The 21,784-nt window shown below is 40.3% G+C and overlaps 2 protein-coding genes across 8 annotated transcripts; one reads left to right on the forward strand and one right to left on the reverse strand.

Moving 5' to 3' along the window:
• Positions 1–187: 187 nt before the first annotated feature.
• ppp6r2b (protein phosphatase 6, regulatory subunit 2b) lies at positions 188–14,704 on the reverse strand. Of its 7 annotated transcripts, none has more exons than XM_058074927.1 (25): positions 13,157–14,419; positions 11,316–11,471; positions 11,143–11,241; positions 10,714–10,900; positions 9,734–9,871; positions 9,587–9,652; positions 9,368–9,480; positions 9,174–9,287; positions 8,960–9,080; positions 8,709–8,870; positions 8,411–8,629; positions 8,273–8,337; positions 8,070–8,185; positions 7,873–7,958; positions 7,714–7,794; positions 7,539–7,636; positions 7,407–7,464; positions 7,028–7,152; positions 6,779–6,948; positions 6,546–6,699; positions 5,950–6,029; positions 5,617–5,827; positions 2,625–2,756; positions 1,921–1,959; positions 188–1,815 (listed from the first exon to the last, which is right to left on the reverse strand). In XM_058074927.1, exons 2-24 carry the CDS (start codon positions 11,459–11,461, stop codon positions 1,926–1,928), a joined length of 2,775 nt encoding a protein of 924 aa, XP_057930910.1. In that variant the 5' UTR covers positions 11,462–11,471; positions 13,157–14,419; the 3' UTR covers positions 188–1,815; positions 1,921–1,925. The 7 variants fall into 7 exon arrangements, with proteins under 7 accessions (XP_057930910.1, XP_057930912.1, XP_057930909.1 ...); XM_058074929.1 differs by having other exon boundaries at positions 2,621–2,756; positions 13,157–14,417; XM_058074926.1 differs by having other exon boundaries at positions 188–1,959; positions 13,157–14,417.
• Positions 14,203–20,292, forward strand: dnaja2b (DnaJ heat shock protein family (Hsp40) member A2b). The gene is made up of 9 exons (XM_058074934.1): positions 14,203–14,412; positions 15,361–15,420; positions 17,096–17,322; positions 17,401–17,481; positions 17,636–17,769; positions 18,121–18,317; positions 18,390–18,534; positions 19,020–19,147; positions 19,495–20,292. Exons 1-9 carry the CDS (start codon positions 14,335–14,337, stop codon positions 19,681–19,683), a joined length of 1,239 nt encoding a protein of 412 aa, XP_057930917.1. The 5' UTR covers positions 14,203–14,334; the 3' UTR covers positions 19,684–20,292.
• Positions 20,293–21,784: the final 1,492 nt, after the last annotated feature.

Here is a 21,784-nt window from a genome sequence, read left to right on the forward strand (position 1 = left end):
GCCAGGAATATTTAACCTGAAACAAAAAACAGAGGGTGTAACGGTACACCCGTGCAGAACACCTCCACAAATGTGCATCCCAGCCACTGACTAGCGGCTTTTCCGAGACAGAGCCTGAAGACACTCTTCCGTCATTTGCTAACACTTTGCCTTTCCAGTGAAACATGTAAACCAGAGGTGTCCAAAGTGTGGTGCAGGGATCGCAGTTCCTTTTTTATTTACAGGCCAAACAATGCAAAAAATATATATAATACAGAACGAGCAAACTTCGGTGGGAAAAGATTGGGCAGCCTTGATGTAAACAAACAACTAGCAAACAAACTGGCAACTAACAATGCTGCAGTTAAACCAATAAAAAACTTCCATATACTAAAAATAGAATCATTCACATTGTGCAAACTCTTACTGTTGTATTTACCTGTATTGTCTCACTTTCCTTAAAGCACCTATGATATAACTTAAGATATAGTGCATCATATTTATTTATTTTGTATCCACTAGTTTTGTTTATTGGCTAAGAAGCTGTATAGTTTCTATTTTGTACCCCTACTGTAGTGAAAATTAACCAAACTTCAAAAGAGCCTGGGATTGTGGGGAGGGGGACATGTACATGAGATTCAAATGAAGCCGGTAAGTGCTTCTTTCTACAAAAAGTGCTTGTGAATCACTCCAAATTAATGCAAATAGTTCCAGAGATAAAGTCAAATATGTAGAAGTCACCACCCGCCCTCAGACGCAGGACAGGAGACGAGTGGAAAGATAAAGCACCACTTCCAATGTAGCTCAGCATTAAACCTAAACTGCATTATTTAACCATTTTTAATGTATTTATCAGTCCTTTCTTCACTTATTAAGTACTTATGTAAGTACCTTGCTGATGAGAAAATCTCAAGAAAAGGCCAATTAGGAGTAATATGGATAAGCGGTATAGAAAATGGATGGATGGTGAAGTGAGCTAAAAACTGATTGGCAAAGTGATATGGAAGACTACACACACACAGGAACTGATGCTGGGCTATTAACTGAAACATTGTTATTGCATCATTTCAACACGACACACACTCATTCAAAACAACTTTTCGTACATTCTATTTGTTCTAAAAATAGATAGAATGTTCATATATATGTGTATATATATACTGTATACATTTATATTACCAAGAGTAGCCACAGCCTAATACAGGTGCAAATTGAACATTATATTGACACAGCTCCAAGGAAAGGGTGCATGCACATCTTTGTGTCGTTTTTTTTCAACCCCCCTTTTTTTAAAGCATGTATGCCTGTGTGTGGGTGTATACTGTATACACAGTATGTGTGTAAATGTAGTGTGTATGTGTGTTACACAGCGGTGCTTTCATTGCATCTGCATTCCACTCCTTTGACCTGAGATTGCACGTTGGACAGAGCTGCCATGCACACCATCTATACACAAACAAAAACGCATTTCTACACTTGAGGAATCTGTCAGAGGTCGAAGGAGGAAGTGGTGATACGGTCAGTTGGCCATATGAGTGTCTGAGTGTGTGTGTGTTCAAAACAAGTCTGTGTTTAAAGCATTTGCATGGCATGCAAATTGAAATGCTTATGAGTCAAAATGGTTGCTATAGTTTTGTCGATTTTTTTTATTTGCTATCAACAGTCAAATGCTCTGAAGCTGTGTTTAATACAGGACCAGGTTCCGATTCGTGTACAAAAATTGGCTTAATTTGCTCTTGACAGTGTTGTTTTTCCAGTGGGCAGACCATTAATGTGTAACTTCATTTCACTTTTGACGTGCAGTTCAGTGAGTCTGGTGCTGTTTGACCTCAACGTCTATCAAAACATACAAAAACAATGGCAGAAAGGGCTAAGAGGAATCAAAGAATGCATGGTTGCAGTTTGAATGGTCCGTCAGTGAGCGAGTGTGCGTGCCTGTACCGTCGTTAGGCCGGTCCATTGACGGAGGGCAGCTTCTCCCTGCAAGTTTGTGACAAAAGGACAGATTTGATGAGGTCAACAACAGAGTTACTGGCTAAAGACAAGCAACAGTAAAACAGCATTGTGACCTGCAGCTAAAAAATATTTGTGGTATGTCATAACTGGCTATGCAAAAATGGAGTTAGACAACACTTCCATATTAAGCATTTAAAAGGAGTGTCCAAACCTTTTCCACCAAGGACCACATTCTGAAAAATGCAAGGAATCAAGGATATTATGTATACTAGGGTTGGGCAATATTTTGTATGTACCGGTATACATTCTTCCCATGATAAGTCAAAGACTTAAAAAAAAAAAATTTATATCGTGACATCCTAAAAATATTGTGATACATGCTGAGGTCCATACTGCCCAACCCTAGTGTATGCCAATATACATATGCTAAGAAGTTATAAATATTTTTTAAATAAAAATCTGTATCCCCTAATATTTAAACGTTCTAAAATACTTGCAGTAAATTTTATTTTCTGAATATTATGACTTTATTTCCAGCTTCACACACTGGTATTATCTTTATTACCATTAGGTCTATATCTGTACAAATTATTGTGATTGTATTGTGCTAAAATGTGAAATTTAAGCCAAATGTAGTCAAATTTGCAATCCTAGTGACAATCAATGTAATCATAGGTACACTTACTTACTGTGTGACAGCAGCCGACCCCTGAGTGGTAATGGCTGTAGCTGGGTCCGAACAGTCTCCGTGTTTCCTATCATGTCCCGCGTCTGCTTCATTTCCCTTCCCTTTGTCTTCAGCTGCCATCATATTTGCTTGGCTGCAAAACAAAACAAACAAAAAAAAACGTTCTGAGCAAAGTTTACATTCGTGAACAGTAAAGCAAACAAACATCAGTTCTAGTTCCTGCTAAACTTGGTCATCCCAAACACCAATCAGGCTGTAGACTAACCTAATTAAGGCACACAGTAGTCCCAACTTCTACATCGATCATTTTAGTCAGTACATGCTTTTTGAGTACCAATTTGTTAGTAGTTTGCGTGCCAATGCATTGATCATAGGAACCCTGAAATAAATTGGGTTGTTCAAATGCATGCAATGTGTCACACTGTTAGTGTTGGGGTGCGCTAAAACAAAAACAGTTTTTATATTTTCCCCTCATTTTTTCGTTTGCTCGGTTCACAGTGAAGATGATGGTTGGAACACTTAACATTAGCTGGTTGTTGCACTGCAAAAAAAAAAGAAAAAGATGCACTGGATATGTAATTATGAAACCTCAACCTACGGGAGATACTATTTTTGGTTTAAGAAGTGCACATAGCAATTGATACAAAGAGGCTTGTGTTGGGTAGAACTATTAGGAAACTGAAGTAAGTATGTCATTTTTGAGTTAGTGCAGTCCATTTATGAATTAAGCACCTTTTCCACTGCACGTTAACTACCCGCCTCATCATGGCTGCACTCGCTATTGATGCGTTTCCATTGGCAAATGCAGATATGAGGCAGACATTGTAGCTGGTCATTTGGGGTTGCAAGTACCGCAAATTGATGTTTGCCAAATATTCCAAAATAAAAGCATGGAGATTTGAGGATGCGTAGCTAGAAATGACAAAAAAACAAACAAACACATGCTACTGTTAGCTTACCCTGTCTGGTCCCATTCTGGATGTTGGTTTATTATAATCCACAGATTTGTTTTCTTGACCCCGTCATCCTTGTAACAGATTCATCCAGTTTTATGCTGTTAAAATATGAAAAAGTAATTCTCTTGCTTTGTTGTTACTTGTGTGTCTCTGTAGAGATTTGTATTGGAAAACCACGCAAAACTAAAAATAGTCGACGCCGAGTACATCTGTGCAACCCGAATAGGTACAGTGCAGTGGAAAAGGGACTTTAATCTTGTCCTGAATGATGACAAGGCATTTTTGCACACTTCCTGTACAAGGCAACAAGCAGACCAAAAACCACGTGAGACATATATATTTTTTGTTGTTGTGATGGACGGCATTTGCTGTTGCATAAAACTTCAGGAAATCATTGCACACTTCACATACCGTCTAGTGGCTGGTCTGAATACTCTGAGGGGGAGATGAGACAGGTGGGAAGAGACAGGAAGGGGGTGATATCAGAACAGTAACATAGAGGGTAGGACAGCTTTGAGGGATAAAAGGAGGGACGGTCTAGTGCAGCACAGACAAATACGGACAATAGAGAACGATACAGTGCTATTACAGTGGAACCTCCAAAGTCGAACATAATCCATTCCGCCACGCTGGATGACCTCTGTTTTGTTCGCATTTTTCAAACGCAATTTTCAAAAATGTTTGAATAATTCGTTCCAGACTCCAAAATGTCGCCATCTTAAATTCTTTATTAACTGTACAGACAATGTTTTAAGTTACATTTTAACATTATTAACTGTCATACAAGTATAAGCATAAGTTAAAAAAACAAAAACAAAACAACAACACTGTAAACACTCGCTTAACTTTAATGAATGAGGGGCGTTGCTGATGCATCTATTTTTTTTTAAGCTATCACACACGCATAAAATGAAGTTAACCACTAATGTCATGTAAAACATTTAAACACAACACACATACAACACGCTCGCAGCTAACCAGTCAACAGCTAGCAAGAGGCGTTCACGTATCAGTCTACATCTTCACTCATGGCCTCGAACAGCACAAACACACAGAACTCAAATATACACCAGTGACAGAATTATCCAAATCAAAGTCCTTTGTAAAAAAAAAAAGCTGCTCAATACCGGCTAAGAGTCCTATCAAGCCAGTCAGGATGGGAACAAAAACAGGAAGTAGTAGAAAACTTACCAAAATAAAACCAGTCACAGCACTAAATATCTCTTAACAGAGGCCGCACTTCTGCACACAGTCATTCACATGACTACTGGTGAACATCTCCGATGGCAATGGAAAAACTCGGTAATGCTGGACAAAAGTACTTGGATGCCGCAAGTGTCTTTCAGCTTTCAACTTCACGGTAACTTCCAGTGCATATTCTTCTTTTTCTTCGTCTCACGCTGTTCTCTTAACACCCCGTGTTGGGAATGGTCCTTCTTTCAGAAAAAAAGTGCCGCAAACAACCAAAGAACAAACAAAACACACACGCAGAGTTAATCCTTTTGATGGAGGCTGAAATGAGGTCTGGTGAGGTGCGCTGATGGCTCGCGTGATATGGTATGATGACGTCATGCATTAAGACATGGAAGGCATATTTTTCCCCCCAAGATTTTGGTCGAACACCTAATTATGCAAACTTTAAGGCGTTCGACAGTTGAGGTTCCATTGTATGTACAGTGGAAAACTATTTTAAGATGCCATTTTTAATTTAATTTTTTTTTTAAATAGTGTTAAACCATACCTATGCAGTGCAGTTGAAAAATGAACTGAAATCCTTTTGCTGGAATGAAAATTATAGTAATCGGTCACACTCCAAGCCTTGGTAATTAGGACAAACTAAAGTGAACACAAACTACCTAGCAACATGCAATATTAAACTAGAAGGAATTTAACCAAAATAATTAGTTTTCAACTGCATAGCACAGATAGTGTTAAGAGTATTTTTTTTGTCCTTACATTAAAAATCTGGCACTTTTTTTATATCCACTGTTGGTGCTTGAACCAATGCTTTTTTCTATGATTCTATGCGTACTGTACCTGGTGAACACAGCCCGCTCATTCTTAGCATCCATGGTGAGCCGGATGGTCTCCTTGCCAGCGCCTGTGTTGATGGTCTCCGTGGTTACCGTCTCAGTGGCTGTTGACTCAGTCTTGCTTTCTTCCTCGTCGGTTTCTGAGCTGCTAGAGGAGGAGCTGTCTGATGCCACCAGTGGAGCTTTTCTCGCGCCACAGACAGTCCACACACAAGCTAGAGGGATGCAAGGGATAAGATAATCATTTCAATGTTACGCAGTAGTAAACTTTTTAAAATGTTGGTTTTAGATGTTTGAATGTTGTAGTGGTCAAAAACAGAATATTGCTCCAACTTACGATTCTGGTTTGGTTTAGTGTTGTTGGGTCCACTGTGGTCAGAGTCCACAGGGGAAGTACATCTGGGGCCTGTTTCAGAACTGGAGATATACAGTACATTGAGTCATAAATATGATAAATAAATGCAGCGCAGCCAAAGCACTATAGACATTTTTGACCAATTTGGGTGCAAGGCAGGAAGGTCACATTCCTTGAATTCCAAACTTTGAATTGAATTTCTGACATCAAGGCACCCTCACCAATACTAGGAACAAACCAAAATTACCAAATGTACCAGAATGACTGTGATGGTGAAGATGGGTGATCGCCTTCATTCATTTGTACTGAATGCCAGGACTCAGCTTTATCCATCTGACTGAGAAATAAATTCACTCACTTTAATGGTTTTCTTTTGGAATGTCGCCCTGGCTTTGTTCTGTCCCTGGTGAATGCCACTAACAGCACATTGCTAAAGTTTGACACTGTATTTAGTGTCTGAGTTTGAAGTTTTGAGGTCAAACTCATGCTGGCTGTACTCTACTTTTCGGAACAAAATCATTTTAGTTTTCCAGTGAAGACAGCATTGCTATGTCTGTTTAGACATTCTGCAGACTTACCAGCAGAAAGGCTGGAAGTCAGTGAACTTGGCCCAGCCCTTCTCCTCTGTCTCTGTGGCCACTGATTGGGGATTGTCCCACGCTGCAAAACCAACGCCTGCTGCAGGAGCCTTTGAGTTTACCTCGCCAAAGTCTGCAATCCAACCTCCAGAGTCTGAGAAAAAAACAGGAATTCCCTCAGAAAGGGCAAAACAATGGTATGATAAACAGTGGTATGATTATCATATACTCACTCTTTGTGGACTCTGTCTGGCTAGAGAAAGGGTCAAGGTCATCTTTCAGTTCCTCGCCTTCATCTGAGTCAGAGCCTGCTGCTTTGTCAGAGGCCTGTGTGGCAGCAGTAGCTGACCTATCAGAGGTTTTAGCTGCTGCTTGGCCTTGGGCTGCCTGCGACCCACCAAATCTTGAATGGGCAGATCAAATTAACCTTTATGCATCACCAGTCTGGATGATTTAAGACTGGAATTAGCAAGTCTGCAAACCTGTTCCTCGACTTGGTTTGTGTTGCATAGTTGATCTCTTTTTCTTCCCAGATGTCCTCTTCATCATCATCATCAAAGGGCTGAATCCTCTCCTTGGCACAGGCGTCAAACACAGCTGTATTGGCCTTTAAGGTAAATATGTCATTATTTAGGAGCATTCCTATACAGATATCCTTCTCCACACTATGATCCAAATTCTGTGGCTTAGGTCTACCAAGATATTCCGTTTATTGAATCCTACTTTGCTGAAATTTACACTCTGGAACCAATTAACCATCTTAAATAAGGGATTACTGTAAAGATGTGTGTGTTTTTGCATGTTGTTCTATTACCTACCAATAATCAGTAAAATACATACACATCAACTGTGTAAACTTACACTTTCTTGGCCTACATCAATGTTGATATTGATTTCTGCTATTCGATCAAACGTTGCCCTACAACAACAGAAGAATTCACTTAGTCGGCATGGTTAGAACACACACACACACAGGCATGTTAGTAGACATACCCAATGCTGTCATCATGATCAGTGAACTCTTCGTCATTAAAGCCAAACTGATCCACAAAGTTAGCCGTCATCTGCTGAATCTGGTAGTCTGAAAAAGCCTAAAACAAAAGCAAAGCAAATAGTTGAATTTGAAGGCATAACAGAGAGCCTTAATGTTGCATGCGTGTGCCAATACCTGCTGCAGTGACAGTTCTTTTGGGAAGGGGCTCTCCATCATATCGTCCTCTGAGGAAGGACGTGGATTCCCACTGCCAACCTAAACATACAAATAGAAAGTTTATGTATGTATAATAAAAACTGACTGAAATTATGTTGTGCAGATTTGAACTTTTACCAGATCTAAGGTGTTTCTCCTGTTGGTCTCCGATAGCGTTTGGTCCACAAAAGCCTCCCAGCGCCCTCTGCAGTCATCTGGCAGCTCTACAGAATAACGGGATATTACAGAAGCATGAATGTGTCTATGTCTTTCTTTCTTTATTTCTTCTGATTTACTGTCAGGCATTTTTCGAATGTATTATTCTCTACACATACCGCTGATAAGATTACTAATCTGGGTGTGAACCGGGCCTTTCTCCAGATTGTGGACCACAGTGTTGGCGATCCTGGTTAGATGTCCCATGTAGCCTCTCCTCATACCACCTTCCGACCTAAAAAACAAATTTCCCACTATTAGCTCATCTCCTCATGCCTCTAAACAAAAAAGAACCTCTTGGCATAGTCTCAAAGTTACTTACTGTGTTTTATCATTCTCTTCCCAGGCAACTAAAATCCTCTGTACAAGACAGCAATGCTGAAACAACTTGAGAAAAAAATGGGGAGGTCAATGGTCACAAACTGCAACTGTGAGCCTTCAGTGTGTCAAGGATACCCACGTGAGTCACCAATAAATTATGTGCAGCATTTTCGGGGGTGACTGGAGTTTCAGTTAAAGCCTGCTCCGGCGATGCCTCCTGAGGAGACTTGGCCTTATCCTGGGATCCCACAGCTGGCTGAAGTCTCATTTCATGCGCACAGGGCCGCAGGATGGCTGCAACAATAAGCTCCACTTGCAGGTGCAGGAAGTTGTTCCATGTGTACTTGAAGAATAAGTTCTGAGTGATAGGTGAAGGGTTATTTTTTTAGAAATAGTATACTGTAAAATGAAAACTTCCATGTGTGGTTTCATCTCACCAAAAGCAGATCCACTGTATTGAGTCTGCAAAGTTCCTGTGCTATGACCGCATGGCTGGCAGAGCTGGTGTATAGCAGAGAGGCCACTAGTCTGGCTACATGTAGCCGTGTGTTCCCTAAAGGTTCCTCTATCACACCCAAAGTCGTCAGCATACGACTTCGCTATACACACATACATGCACACAAGTTGTAAGCAGTTGGATCTTTTTCATTAATCTATGAGATATATTTCATTAATCTTGGTTGCGTACCTTGGGGGGTTCCAGGAGTAGCTGGTGGAAGTGTACCAAGTGTGGCTGAATGGCCAACAGAATGCTGCTGTTAATGGTGTAACTTCGCTCAAAACCCTGGGCATCCATTACACCATCCACACTGGATTACAAAAACAAAGAATGAACAGATACATCGTTCGATTTGAACAAATAGAATCTTACATCTTTTAAGAAAGCTTTGCAGTCAACTCACACAGGCCTCCTGATTTCCAATAATGTGAGCAGAACCTGAATCCCATTGACGATGCAGCTCTCGGTTCTGTCTCCCGAGAACATGTTCCGCAGCAGCTGCTCCACACACTCCTGCCTGAGAACGACATTATATTTACAGTATCCTGTTAAAACAACACTAACATGGGTGTGTTATATGTCTGCAGTATTACGTACGATTCCAGCACAGTTAGCAAGGGGTCAGGCTGGGACATATCTTGAAGCTGATTGGCCTGGTCTCTGCTTAAACGAATTATGTCGCATAATGTCTGAGATGCATTGGACTGCCTCTTGACAGAAAGAAAATACATACAGTCAGAATTGTACATTCCAGCTCTATATGGTTGATAGTGTTAACCATAGTAGGGAGTTTCTAATACAATAATTTGCTTCTACCTCTTCATCCCTCTCTGGGTGAATGATCTCTATGAGTCTCTGGGCTAACTTCTCTTCATTCAACCACTGTAAACAAACACACATTACATCACATCATTTGAGCACAATTGTATTAAAGTGTAACTGTGTGTTTGTCTCATCTCATACAGCGAGAGTCTCCAGTCGAAGAGGGGGCGGTTCCACGCAGCTGATAAGCCGTAAAAGGACATCCATCATAGCCGATGTATCAATGTGCTTCAGAACTAAGGAGAGGAATCCCTCCTTCCCCCGCAGGAAACTAATCACCTAGACAGAATACAGAAAAGGCCATCAAGCTCTACAGTTGTAAGTTACAACAAAACACAAACAAAAAACACCACACTGCTCAGTGTCTGAATTGTAACATCCTAAAGTTGGGGTCATCAATTAAAATTGCATAAGGTCCGTTTATGACATTTTTTTCACAGCAAAAGGTCCAAACCTTTTTTGCCTTAAAAATGTGGCAAACAAACCAGCACATACCCATACAATCCTTAGTGAAGACCCGTTTGCACATTTCTGTGCTGTAAATTAATGTGCTATGAACCTTGTCGATTCATCATACTGGGCGCTACAGTACTGGATTCTGTAAGAATTAACATTTTTTGGTCCGTCCTTTCACTTTGAAATTTGGTTTTCTCAATAAACTTCTTACTTTTGAGCAAGCCATGGTACTATTCCAATATTAGCGGCATAGGATCATTCCTGGCAAGTAAAAGATTACATTGGCTCATTTTGAGTGACGTCACCACGTCAGCTATTATGTTAACTGGAACAGGAACAGATTATTCAAATTATATAATTTACTATGGGAAAAGTTATTTTTAAGTATGAACAAAATGGAGGACAACCAGTGCCCTAGAACCTTTGACTCTATGACACTAGTGAGCTTTGAGTGGAGACTGAAGAATTAAATTAGTCACTTGTGCTTTGATGTCTTAAGCACAGTGACTACACTTGAAGGCCTCTGATGCAACCATGGTTCCTTCTCAATACCTCATCTTTAGAAGCTACTCTGACTAGATGACAAAATAATGATGATGAAAACTTCTGCAACAATATTGATTTTGAAACTAAAAGGAGGTATGTCGCTGTAATGGCTGTGTTACCTGCTCAGTCTTCCGTGCAATGAGGTTCCCAATTGTCTTACTAAAGAAGGACGCCAATAGGGGGTTAAGAGGTGAGGGCTGCTCCAGGAAGGCGTACAGGGTTTCCAGAAGAGGCTCCTCATTACCCAGCTTGTCGTTGATCACGCCCACGTCACTCGTCAATAGCTCGCATGCTATATTTGAATACCTGTGAATCAAGAGAGCACACCAAGCAGTAAGCTCAAAAGGAATATAAAAGGAATTTGCATTTATGTTACCATGCAAATTAAAAAAAAAAAAAAACAGCTGCAGATGCTTGCTTGATACATTGTATGCAGTCCAGTGCTTCTCAAATAGTGGATCCCCGGAGGGGGCGTGAGAGACTTTCATTTTAATGCACACCTACAAACATGTACAAATTTATAGACTTTTATATTAAAAGACACGTACTTAAAGCGCTTTGTCTCCTCTATACCAGCAGGGGGCTCGGTAGTAATCTTCCGGACCAGCTCCTGCATGCACTGGTCCTGGCACAGGAATAGGAGAAGTCTACACAATGACATTAGAAGAAATGTTAGTTACAAATGAGAAACGAGATAATAATAATAATTCTTTCAACAGACCTCCTGTTCTGTGCCTTGCACTCCTGCAGCACATCGTCCTCATCCATAAGCTCGGTAAGCGTGACATCCTCCTTGTCAAGTAAAGCCTCCAGATGAGAAGCTGTGTGTAGGTCAAACTTCCAAAACATGGCTGATGTCAGAGGCATATGCACTTAGCTGTAGAGGCAAAAGAGGCATTGCGCTTAGTACTAAACAAACTGCTGATTGATTCATTTATTACAAAAGCCAAACATGTACTACGATAATGCAAAGAGCTTTAGGCAGATCATTTTAATTAACCATTGGACGTGCTGCATACTCAGAAGTGATTTACACATAGCACTCTGTGCAAGCCATAATAAATCAGAGAACCCCATCTCACATAGGCTGATTTATGGTTGGAAAGTGTACTAAAATATTGTACTCTTGTACAAGTAAAAGTACAGGTCTAAAAATCAATTAAAAGCAAGTATCCCGTGTAGAGCAAAAAGCAAAGGTGGTACAAAACAATGGTTCTTTAAGGAACAACATCTTTATGAATTAAGGTGCAATAATAAAAACGCCTACTAAATTGCAGAAACATGAGTAAATGTGACTTACTTCTAACCTGTGGTGTCGAATGAGAGCCAATACGCAATGCCAATATCATAGTGATTAATACTGTCAGAAAAGTACGACTGTGACAGTGTTTATTGTTGTGGCTGTAGTGTGGTGCACTGAATCAAAATATGGGGGGCGCATGGTGGACAAGTGGTTAACATGTAGGCCCGACAGTCAGGAGATCCGGTTTGAATCTCCTCTTGGGCATCTCTATGTGGAGTTTGCATGTTCTCCCCATGCATGCATGGGTTTTCTCCGGGTACTCCGGTTTCCTCCCACATTCCAAAAACATGTATTTTAGATTCATTGGCGAGTCCAAATTGTCCATAGGTATGAATGTGAGTGTGAATGGTTTTGTCTATATGTGCCCTGTGATTGGCTGGCGACCAGTCCAGGGTATACCCTGCCTCTCGTCCAAAGACTGCTGGGATCGGCTCCAGTATACTCACAACCCTAGTGAGGATAAGTGGCATAGAAAATGCATGGCTATTACAATGGACAAAATATGAGAAACCCACTGTGATCTGTCATTATACTGCATGTTATTGGATTGTGCAAGTGTAACTAATGATAGTGCATACAGTAGTCAGGACTAAGGCGATGTTTGCAACTTGACCTTTCATTCATTCATTCATTCATTCATTTTCTACCTCTTATCCTCACGAGGGTCGCGGGGGTGCTGGAGCCTCTATGTTGAAAATGTTACGACGGATTGTTTGCACATGAAACAAGGAAAGAATGTGTTTATTTGATTTAAATGTCCATTGTCTCTGTCTCCATCTATCACTGCGCATGTGGAGGATTCACATGCAAGGGAGATTGGGAGATTTGTTTTTATTTATCAATTCCATGGTTTACAGATATATAGATATGTTAAGTAAAATAGAAAGCATGGGTTTGACCGGCCGCGTGTCAGCCGGTAGGAGCCACTGATGTTGCGGTTCTACCCCAAGCGTAATTAGCCTATCGTTTAATTAACAGCACTATGCATCAAATTGGCTCATCTCTGCTCGAAATGAAATGAAATGTGATTTCCACTGGATACGGTGGCGTTTATCTTCTATACAGATTGTAAATTGCGCAATGTTTTATTAAATATGTCGCTAATGTTAGCACACAATTTCGGAGCCGGTGCTTCGTGTTAAGCTAGCACGTACGGTTCGTCACGGCTATAAATGGAACGATGCCCCGTTGTTCAGCCCGTTTATCATAGCGTCACCTCTTCCACTTATTTTTTTTTAAGATGGCATTTGAAGGTTTACCTTTCAGACGTCATGTTCCTCGTTCTGCATCTAGCTGGACGGCAACTGGGCGACGTGGGTTCTGTCAGCGACTCATCCGGAGGCCCATAGCGGTCTATTCTATTCCTGACTGCGCTGTTAGCTTCGAGCTAGCCAGCTTTTGCAGCTAGCAATGTCATCGACTCCCCGCAGTTTGCCTTGCAGCAGCACAATGATCTGATAAACCGCACTGTTACACCGACACTGACCCAATGAATACACTTAAGCAGGCGAGCTACGAGAATCGGACATATTTGACGATCAAAATGGCGGATAAGATGATAACGCAGTCCATAAGTTCGACTGTCCGTCAAGCCGTATAAACATCAGCTCTATGGCATTTATTATCTGTTGTCACTCTAAACACGCCGTCAAGACAATCACACATTAATGTACATGCAAATTAAAATGAAAGACACACTAAGTACACTACACTGGTTGACCCTAAATATTTATCTCTTTCAATGAATTTGCTTCGGTTTCTATAGATACTGTAGGATGGCTTAGGGAGTGTCATTCTATTCTCACTCTGAAACGTTTAGGGATATGTACAAAATGTTCAACACTTACGATTCGACCACTAACTCAATGCCTACAGTTATACAAAGTACACTTGAATATTTTCTTATTGAAAACCATAGCACCCGCTTTTACTGATTGGGTTTAATTTTATTTTGACTATTATAATCGAACACGTGATGATGGGAAGCGTTTCTTTTGGTGTAGGGAAGAAAGTTAGACATTATTAATGAGCATTACAGGCATTATATGAACAACCTTAAACATTCTGTAGACTATAACTATATTCATTTTCGAAGCCAAACTCGTCACTCTTGTGTTGCTCTCCTCTGATACTAACTCAAGAGTCTTGAGGTCCTCCTACAAATATGATTCTTCTCTACATTTCAGGAATTGGTCATTAAAATGTCATAAAGAACACGTCATTAAACGTAAGGTTAATAACAAAACCTAATTATGGCCAGTATGAAGTTCGTGAAGATCCCCCTGAAAATGCGACTGCTCTGGTTTGCGGATGTCTACGTCAAAAGTGGGGAGGGACTTTGTGTGTGAATCTGGCAACCCTGGACGACCCAGCCGGTGGAAGCTTGTGTTTCCCTCTCACCTAGCAAAACGTCCGCAGTAGGCAGCCGGTTTGCAACATGTCGAAAGTCGCGGATACTAAGCTGTACGACATTCTCGGAGTCTCCCCATCGGCCAATGAAAATGAACTTAAAAAGGTGAGGATTCGAAATAACCATATTTGAATGTATGCCACTTTTGCATTATGGCCTAGAATACATATTTTCCAACGTGAGCTAGTTTGCCAGGCGCTAGCTAAAATGGCTAGCAGCAGCTTTCGAGCGGTCTAGCTAGCTAGAAAACTAAGCAAGCTAGTAACAAACTAGATGGCGTTCCTGTGGGTGGCTATGTTGGATATTTCCGTATATCAGAGTATATCACATTTTATAGGCCCAAAATATACTCAAGTCAAACGTTACTGATAGACTAAAGTGACCACGAGTGTCCTAGCCTGCCGGATATTAGACGGTACATTCCAGGAAGTAGTCGTCGCCATATAGCTCTTTACGGAGCATTAAAGTCAATATGTATCTTCTTTGTACTCGTATATATTATATATCGCATTTAGCTGCTGCAATCAGGGTGAATCGCCGTAAATTTGTATTATTAACCCAACACCGAACTTGAATAATGCACAATGAATAATTAAATGTTTTATAAGATAGTAATTTGCTGGCATGCTGTTGTCTTACCTTTGCACACATGTGCCCGAAAAACCTGACAATGAAGTAAACTGAATTAACATCGGATCGATCGGTCGTACAGCGAAATACTTTGCGATAATGCAAAAGTACAAACATTCTAATCGTTTCTACAAAATTTACAAAAGACCTTAATTGAGTCGCATCAGCAGAATGATTGATTTGTCAAGAATAAAGCTCATGAGATGAAATAGTTGTTTGAGATGTCAAAGACATTGAGTTGCCTGCTGGTGTCCTGATGTTTTTGACAGCAGGAGTTGTGCCCCTAGCATTATATATGCAGGCAGACTATACCCACCAATACCTACGTACTTTGGTGCATAGGCACTAGACTGGTTTGATCTTTTATATATTATATTACTTGTTATATTACTTAACAACTTTATCACTCTTGGATTATTCCAGGCGTACCGCAAATTGGCGAAGGAGTATCATCCTGACAAGAACCCTGATGCTGGAGACAAGGTATGGAACATGCTCTGGTGTTCATATATAAACACCAAACCAAGGGATAGTTTGCATTTTTTTTTTGACATGAAGGCAACTGACATGAACACATATTTCTTTCCCTTTTTGTGCGCATTAACACAAGAAAACAAGTTAATTTGGGCTATGAAGCCCTGTTAAAAAAAAAAAAAAAAAATATATATATATATATATATATATATATATATATATATATATATATATATATATATATATATATATATATATATATATATATATATATTTTATGCAACAGCATTGCATCGTTTGATATCCATGCTGTGATCATGCATTAACACCTTTCACATTGCCCTTTAAAGACAGCTTCTGCCATGTTGCTGTTAACAGCACAAACACAAAATTTGATGGACAAAGTTGGGCCGGTAATTTTCGAACCACAGAGTAAAAGCCAAAACAGGCAAAGATACAACAATTATTCAAAGGAAGGACCAATTGGTTTAATTATTTTAGATAATCAAGTGTTTTATTTCTTAAATGGACATAATGCATAGTGTAAGTGGTGGTTATTTTTGGAGATATATATGCTATATGCAATCTGACTGGTGTGAATGAAGCAGGCAAACAAAGATGAAGTTGAAATAAAATGCTATATTATTAAATGGTGTATGTGGAATAAACTATAACAATTAAACAGTCAGTAAAACCCAATAAAAAACACTGGTTTTCCTTATGTTGTTGAGTCTGAGGATTTTCTTGGGAAAAGGCAACAAAACAATATTTTCATGGAAAACATTTATTTTTCCTTTTTTTTGTTCTTTGCTGCTTTTTGTAGCCCATTCAATCTTCCTGCGTCTTTAAACACCCATTTAAACATGTAAAAAATCTTCGACTATTTTTTTTATATATAGAACGGTCCTTACAGTCCCTCCCACGAAGAACGGTAGTCTATTAATAATGTGTATCTGCGCACATGTGAAGAATTTGCCTATTTAAATTCATTTTCTTCTAATGGCAACGTTGTAAATCACAAACTGTGAATGTGTGATTTATTAAATTACCACATTTTTCTTCAGACAACTGGCAACTTCCCAAATAAAACTAAATTTGACCTACAGTATTTAGCAGACACAGTAACAGATCAACAGAATGTGACAACCATAGTTGCTCATCATCAGCCCCAAAGTCCAATACATGTTTTTTTTTTTCATGTGTCGGTCAGGCTTACTCGGCTGTTTTAATGGCCGACCTAGGGTATCGTGCCCTCAGGCAGGAACAGGAAGTAAGGAAATTCATCCAAAAAGAGAACTGTAAGGGTTATGACAGCACAATTATACACAATACATAGCCTTGTAACAAAGCCCATAATGATTAATTTAATCAGCAGTTAATACTTTTAAAATCAAAATGCTTTTCCCTTGAGAATACTGGAATATCACCTATTCCCTCAAACTTTGAATAGAGCACACTAACTGTTTGTTATTCTTTTGATACCGTTTTTTGTCCTGTTTCTTCTTCTGGTGGTACATCGTATCTCATAGTGTCTTACAATATCTCAAAATCGCTCTTCAAACGATCTTCTCTTAAATGACGTTTTTTAATTTTCTTTTACAATTTAAAGTTCTTGCCATGGCTGTTCATATGTCAACATGCAACCAAACAGACCTCTTTGTGTACATTGTGTTTTGTCATCCAGTTTAAAGAGATCAGTTTTGCATATGAAGTACTGACAAACCCGGAGAAAAAGGAGCTGTATGACCGCTATGGAGAACAGGGACTTCGGGAGGGCGGAGGAGGTGGGCCCGGAATGGACGATATCTTCTCTCACATCTTCGGTGGGGGACTTTTTGGGTTCATGGGAGGCCAGGGCAGAGGTCGTAATGGAGGAAGGAGGAGAGGCGAAGACATGGTACACCCCTTGAAGTGAGTACTTCACACTTAAAACAGTTTATTGTACAAATAATTTATTGTTATAAACCTGTTTTTTCCCCCTCCACTCAGAGTTTCTCTTGAAGACCTCTACAATGGTAAAACTACCAAACTGCAGCTAAGCAAGAATGTGCTATGTGGTACCTGCAATGGGTGAGCCTGCTTTTAATATATAGTTTAATATATTTTTATATTATATATATATTATATATATATATATATATATTATAATATATATTTAATATATAGTATTTGGGTACCACTAATGTACATGAATAGTGCTGACGTTCTCCTGTTTGCCATCCAGTCAGGGGGGTAAAGCGGGTGCAGTGCAAAAGTGTGTGGCATGCAGAGGAGTAGGCATGAGAGTCGTGATCAGACAGCTGGCCCCTGGTATGGTCCAACAGGTGCAGTCAGTCTGCACAGACTGCAAAGGAGAGGGTAATATGACTGAATATTTACATTTACACAATTGAACATGAACACGAATAGGAAAAAGCAGAGCTTATTTCATCTTATCCCTTCTGTATATGTACTATGTATGATTAAAAAGATTAATAATTGGTGACAATGGCTAGGTAGATTCTGTTATGATGGAAGACAAAGTGTTGGAAAAAATTGAATACAAAATAACCAAGTCCCAACAGGAATGTATAATCCATCAATAAATGCTGCAATCTATGAGTTAATGCTTGGTGTAGAACAAGTAACATACAACAATAGCCTCAAATTTGATGTGTGATCTAATGTTGTACTACTCTAAGCCATTGGTCCACATTTGTGTTTGTGAAGGTGAAGTCATCAATGAGAAGGACCGCTGTAAAAAGTGTGAAGGTCATAAGGTGTGTAAGGAAACAAAGCTCCTGGAGGTGCATGTGGATAAAGGCATGAAACACGGACAAAAGATCACATTCTCTGGGGAAGCTGACCAAGCACCAGGCGTTGAACCAGGAGACATCGTTCTGGTCCTACAGGAGAAAGAACACGAGGTACCAAACACTCGTGCTTACACTTCTCTAAAATCAAATGGGCACCAATCTTGATAAATGAGGTCGTTTCAGGAATTCCGTCGGGAAGGCAGTGACCTTCACATGGTGCAACGCATTGGCCTTGTTGAAGCTCTGTGTGGCTTCCAAATGACTGTCACACACCTGGATGGACGTCAGTTGCTTGTCAAATACCCACCTGGCAAGGTCATAGAACCAGGTAAATAATTATTTTACCATTTTCATCACAAAGTAACATATTTATGCTAGGCATTTTTGATAGAGGGTGGGGTAGCTGGATTTCATTCACCGGATGAAATCATTCCGTATCTGGTGTCAGATTCGAGGGCATCCCTCAGGTCTGTGTTGTAGGATTGTGATAACTCCTACTTTGTGTTTCAGCGGGTGGTGTGAGTCAATTCGGATTTGAAATCAGAACACCATTGCTTCATCATTGTCTTGTGAATGTAATGTTTGACTTTTGAAGGTTTACTGCCCTTGCATTGACTGCATTTACAAGACAAGCCACTAGATGGCAGAAGTATTAAAATTTTCCACCCTCACTGCTATATGATAGAGGTTTGTAGTAGTGGCTTGTGGCGATTATATTTTTTTATATTTTATTTTGCTCACTAAAGCGCTTAATGGCACTTTTTGAGGATGTTGTGTTGATGTAGCCATCTTGAAAATCTCTCTGTCACTCAGGCTCTATTCGGATGGTGAAGGGTGAGGGGATGCCACAGTACAGAAACCCGTTTGAGAAGGGCGATCTTTACATCAAGTTTGACGTGCAGTTCCCGGAGAACAACTGGATCAACCCTGAAAAGCTGAACGTGAGTTACATCTGTCTAGTGATTATGAGGATGCGATGTAATAAAGCTATAATTTTTTTAAATATATGCGGACAAAAGTATTTGGTCAGCCACCAATTGTGCAGCTGTTTGCTGTCTGTGTACACAAGAGTGTCATGAAAATATCTACACATGCATTTGGAATTTCACTGGTGACTATCTTCCATAATCACAAGAACAGACATTACAGTTTGTTGAAGATTTTGTAGCGATGTGTGCAGAGGCTGACATCCATTACAAAAGTTTGCCTGTCTGTAACAGTATATTGCTTGTCCCTTTTGAATTTTTCGAAAAGTGCTTCTAAATAAAATGTATTATTATTATTCCAGGAGCTCGAGTGCCTGCTGCCAAGCCGTGCAGACGAACCCGTCATTTCCGCTGATGCAGAGGAAGTTGACTTGACAGATTTTGACAGGAGTCAAGGGACGGCTGGGGGCTCCAGGAGAGAGGCCTACCATGATAGTTCTGATGAGGAGGGTGGCCATCATGGCCCAGGGGTGCAGTGCGCACACCAGTAGAAAGACTTTAAGCATGTTTACATGCACATCCCTTGAGTCCCACTGCTAACACCATTCAAGACTTGACGCACATACATGCACATTACCTTCCTTTCACAGTTCCCGTGAAAGACAGATACACTCATACATTGACATATACACGCACCCTCCTCAGATCTATGGTGCCCATAAGACATGCTGGAGTTGTGATGATTATTTTATGTTTCTAGACAGTAGTGCTCGACAAAGTCTCAGGCCAAAACATGACTCGGACCTCCATGGTTTGTGTAAGACAAAAGCAAGTATTGTTGACTCATGTCCAAGGTGTAATGTACTCTATCACACATAAGTGCATGCTGCTTACCCGCTGACAATGTTGCACATGTAGAACAGAGCCCAGACACCCAATGTGTTCTGACACCATATGGATAACGTCAGCCCCGAAGATTCCACACAGCCTGCTTGGACATTTGTCTCTTTCTTGAACCATGTTTTCAAAACGGGACTCGCTTGTGCTGCCCAGTATCCTGCTGTCACATTGCTAGAAAATATCCTGAGTTGTAGTACCTATCAGGAACCATGTCTTGTTTGGAGTTTTGTTTTTATGTTAAAAAGTGTGTTTTGAGACCACTCAACGTAATCTGTGAAGGCTTTCTTCATTGTAATGTGTGTAATGCAGTGGCTCGGTGTGTTGGAGCTGCTATGGAATGTTCTGGCTTAATTAGGATGATTGCTAATGCTGCCTTGTGTTAAGATGTAATGCAAGTGGATGCTGTCAAACAATTGAATGTTTGCCAAGAAATCCCCCCCAATGTTGGCAGTCCGTCACCACCCCACTCACCTTGTCACAAGGATATAAAAACATAACATATCATCCTAATTGTTGGACAAACCTATTTTCTTGACATGTTACAATATTGACCCCTTTGCTACACACACACACACAAGTCAGCACAGCCACAATCCTTTTGTTGTGTACAGCAGTACCCTCAATTGTCCCAATCATGTTAATCTTGGCCAATTTTGGTATAAAATAAGGACTTTATGGCGCTTCAGTGTATGTACATTTGGTCCCAGAGGGTAGGTCACAACTTCAGGGGAGGGGATTGTTAAGTGATATTATTGTTAATGCTTATGTTTGTCCAGATGGTAATTAAACTGTATAATAAACATTCTCTGCAAGATCTCTTGTATAAGTACCGTAAATGCCAATAATAAGGGACATTTATTTACAGTACCTAAACTTGGGTCTGTTAAACCAAGTGATTTATTGAATTGAAGCATTCATTGGAGCAGTTATGGTATTTTAATGTTCACTTCCACAGCAAAAATGTGAGATGACATGCATTTTGAATCAATTATCCATTTAGTAATCTTAACCTAAGTTGTAGTGTCAGTGTCCACCCTTTCTCCTGTTCTGCCTTGGGGATGCACTGGATCCAGAAGTTCCTTCAATCCAGCTGTGTTCCTTCAGATGAAAACAGATTATATTATGTTTTTTTTAGGGTCCAAACCAATGAAATTTATATTTGTACATGCTGTTATGTATACCTAACCCAATGACTGACTAAATTGTGACACAGTGGTGCAACATGAAAATTGTCACTTATTTGCGCTGTTGGCATAAAAAAACAAGGTCAATGACACTGATATTTCTGGTCATGACCTTCACAGCGAATCCCTACAGCTTGTATAAGCTCCTATGGCTATGTTCATACCGCAGGTCACCTCATTATGAACACATTCCCAACCTGAAGGGTTCTATTCCACCCTTTAGAGACTGAGAACCATGACTTTAGACTTTGGAGGTGCTGAGTCTCATCCCAGAAGCTTCACACCCAGATGCAAGCCGTCACAGTAAACGCTGAAGGTCACAGCCCAAAGAGGACATGTGGACCAGATCGTCTGCAAATAGCAGAGGTGAGATTCTTTGGCTCCCGAACTGAACTCCCTCGACACCATAACTGCACCTAGACATTTTGTCCATGCAACTTATGAACAGAATAGGTGACAAAGGGCAGCTTGGGGGTCGGGCAACATTGACTGAAAACAGGCTCTTGCCCTGGTTGTACAAGGACCGAATGGCACATCGTGGCACGCCACCAATCCTGTACTCCGAGAG

Source organism: Doryrhamphus excisus, chromosome 6 (genome assembly GCF_030265055.1).
Source record: "Doryrhamphus excisus isolate RoL2022-K1 chromosome 6, RoL_Dexc_1.0, whole genome shotgun sequence".
NCBI classification, from domain to species: Eukaryota; Metazoa; Chordata; class Actinopteri; order Syngnathiformes; family Syngnathidae; genus Doryrhamphus; species Doryrhamphus excisus.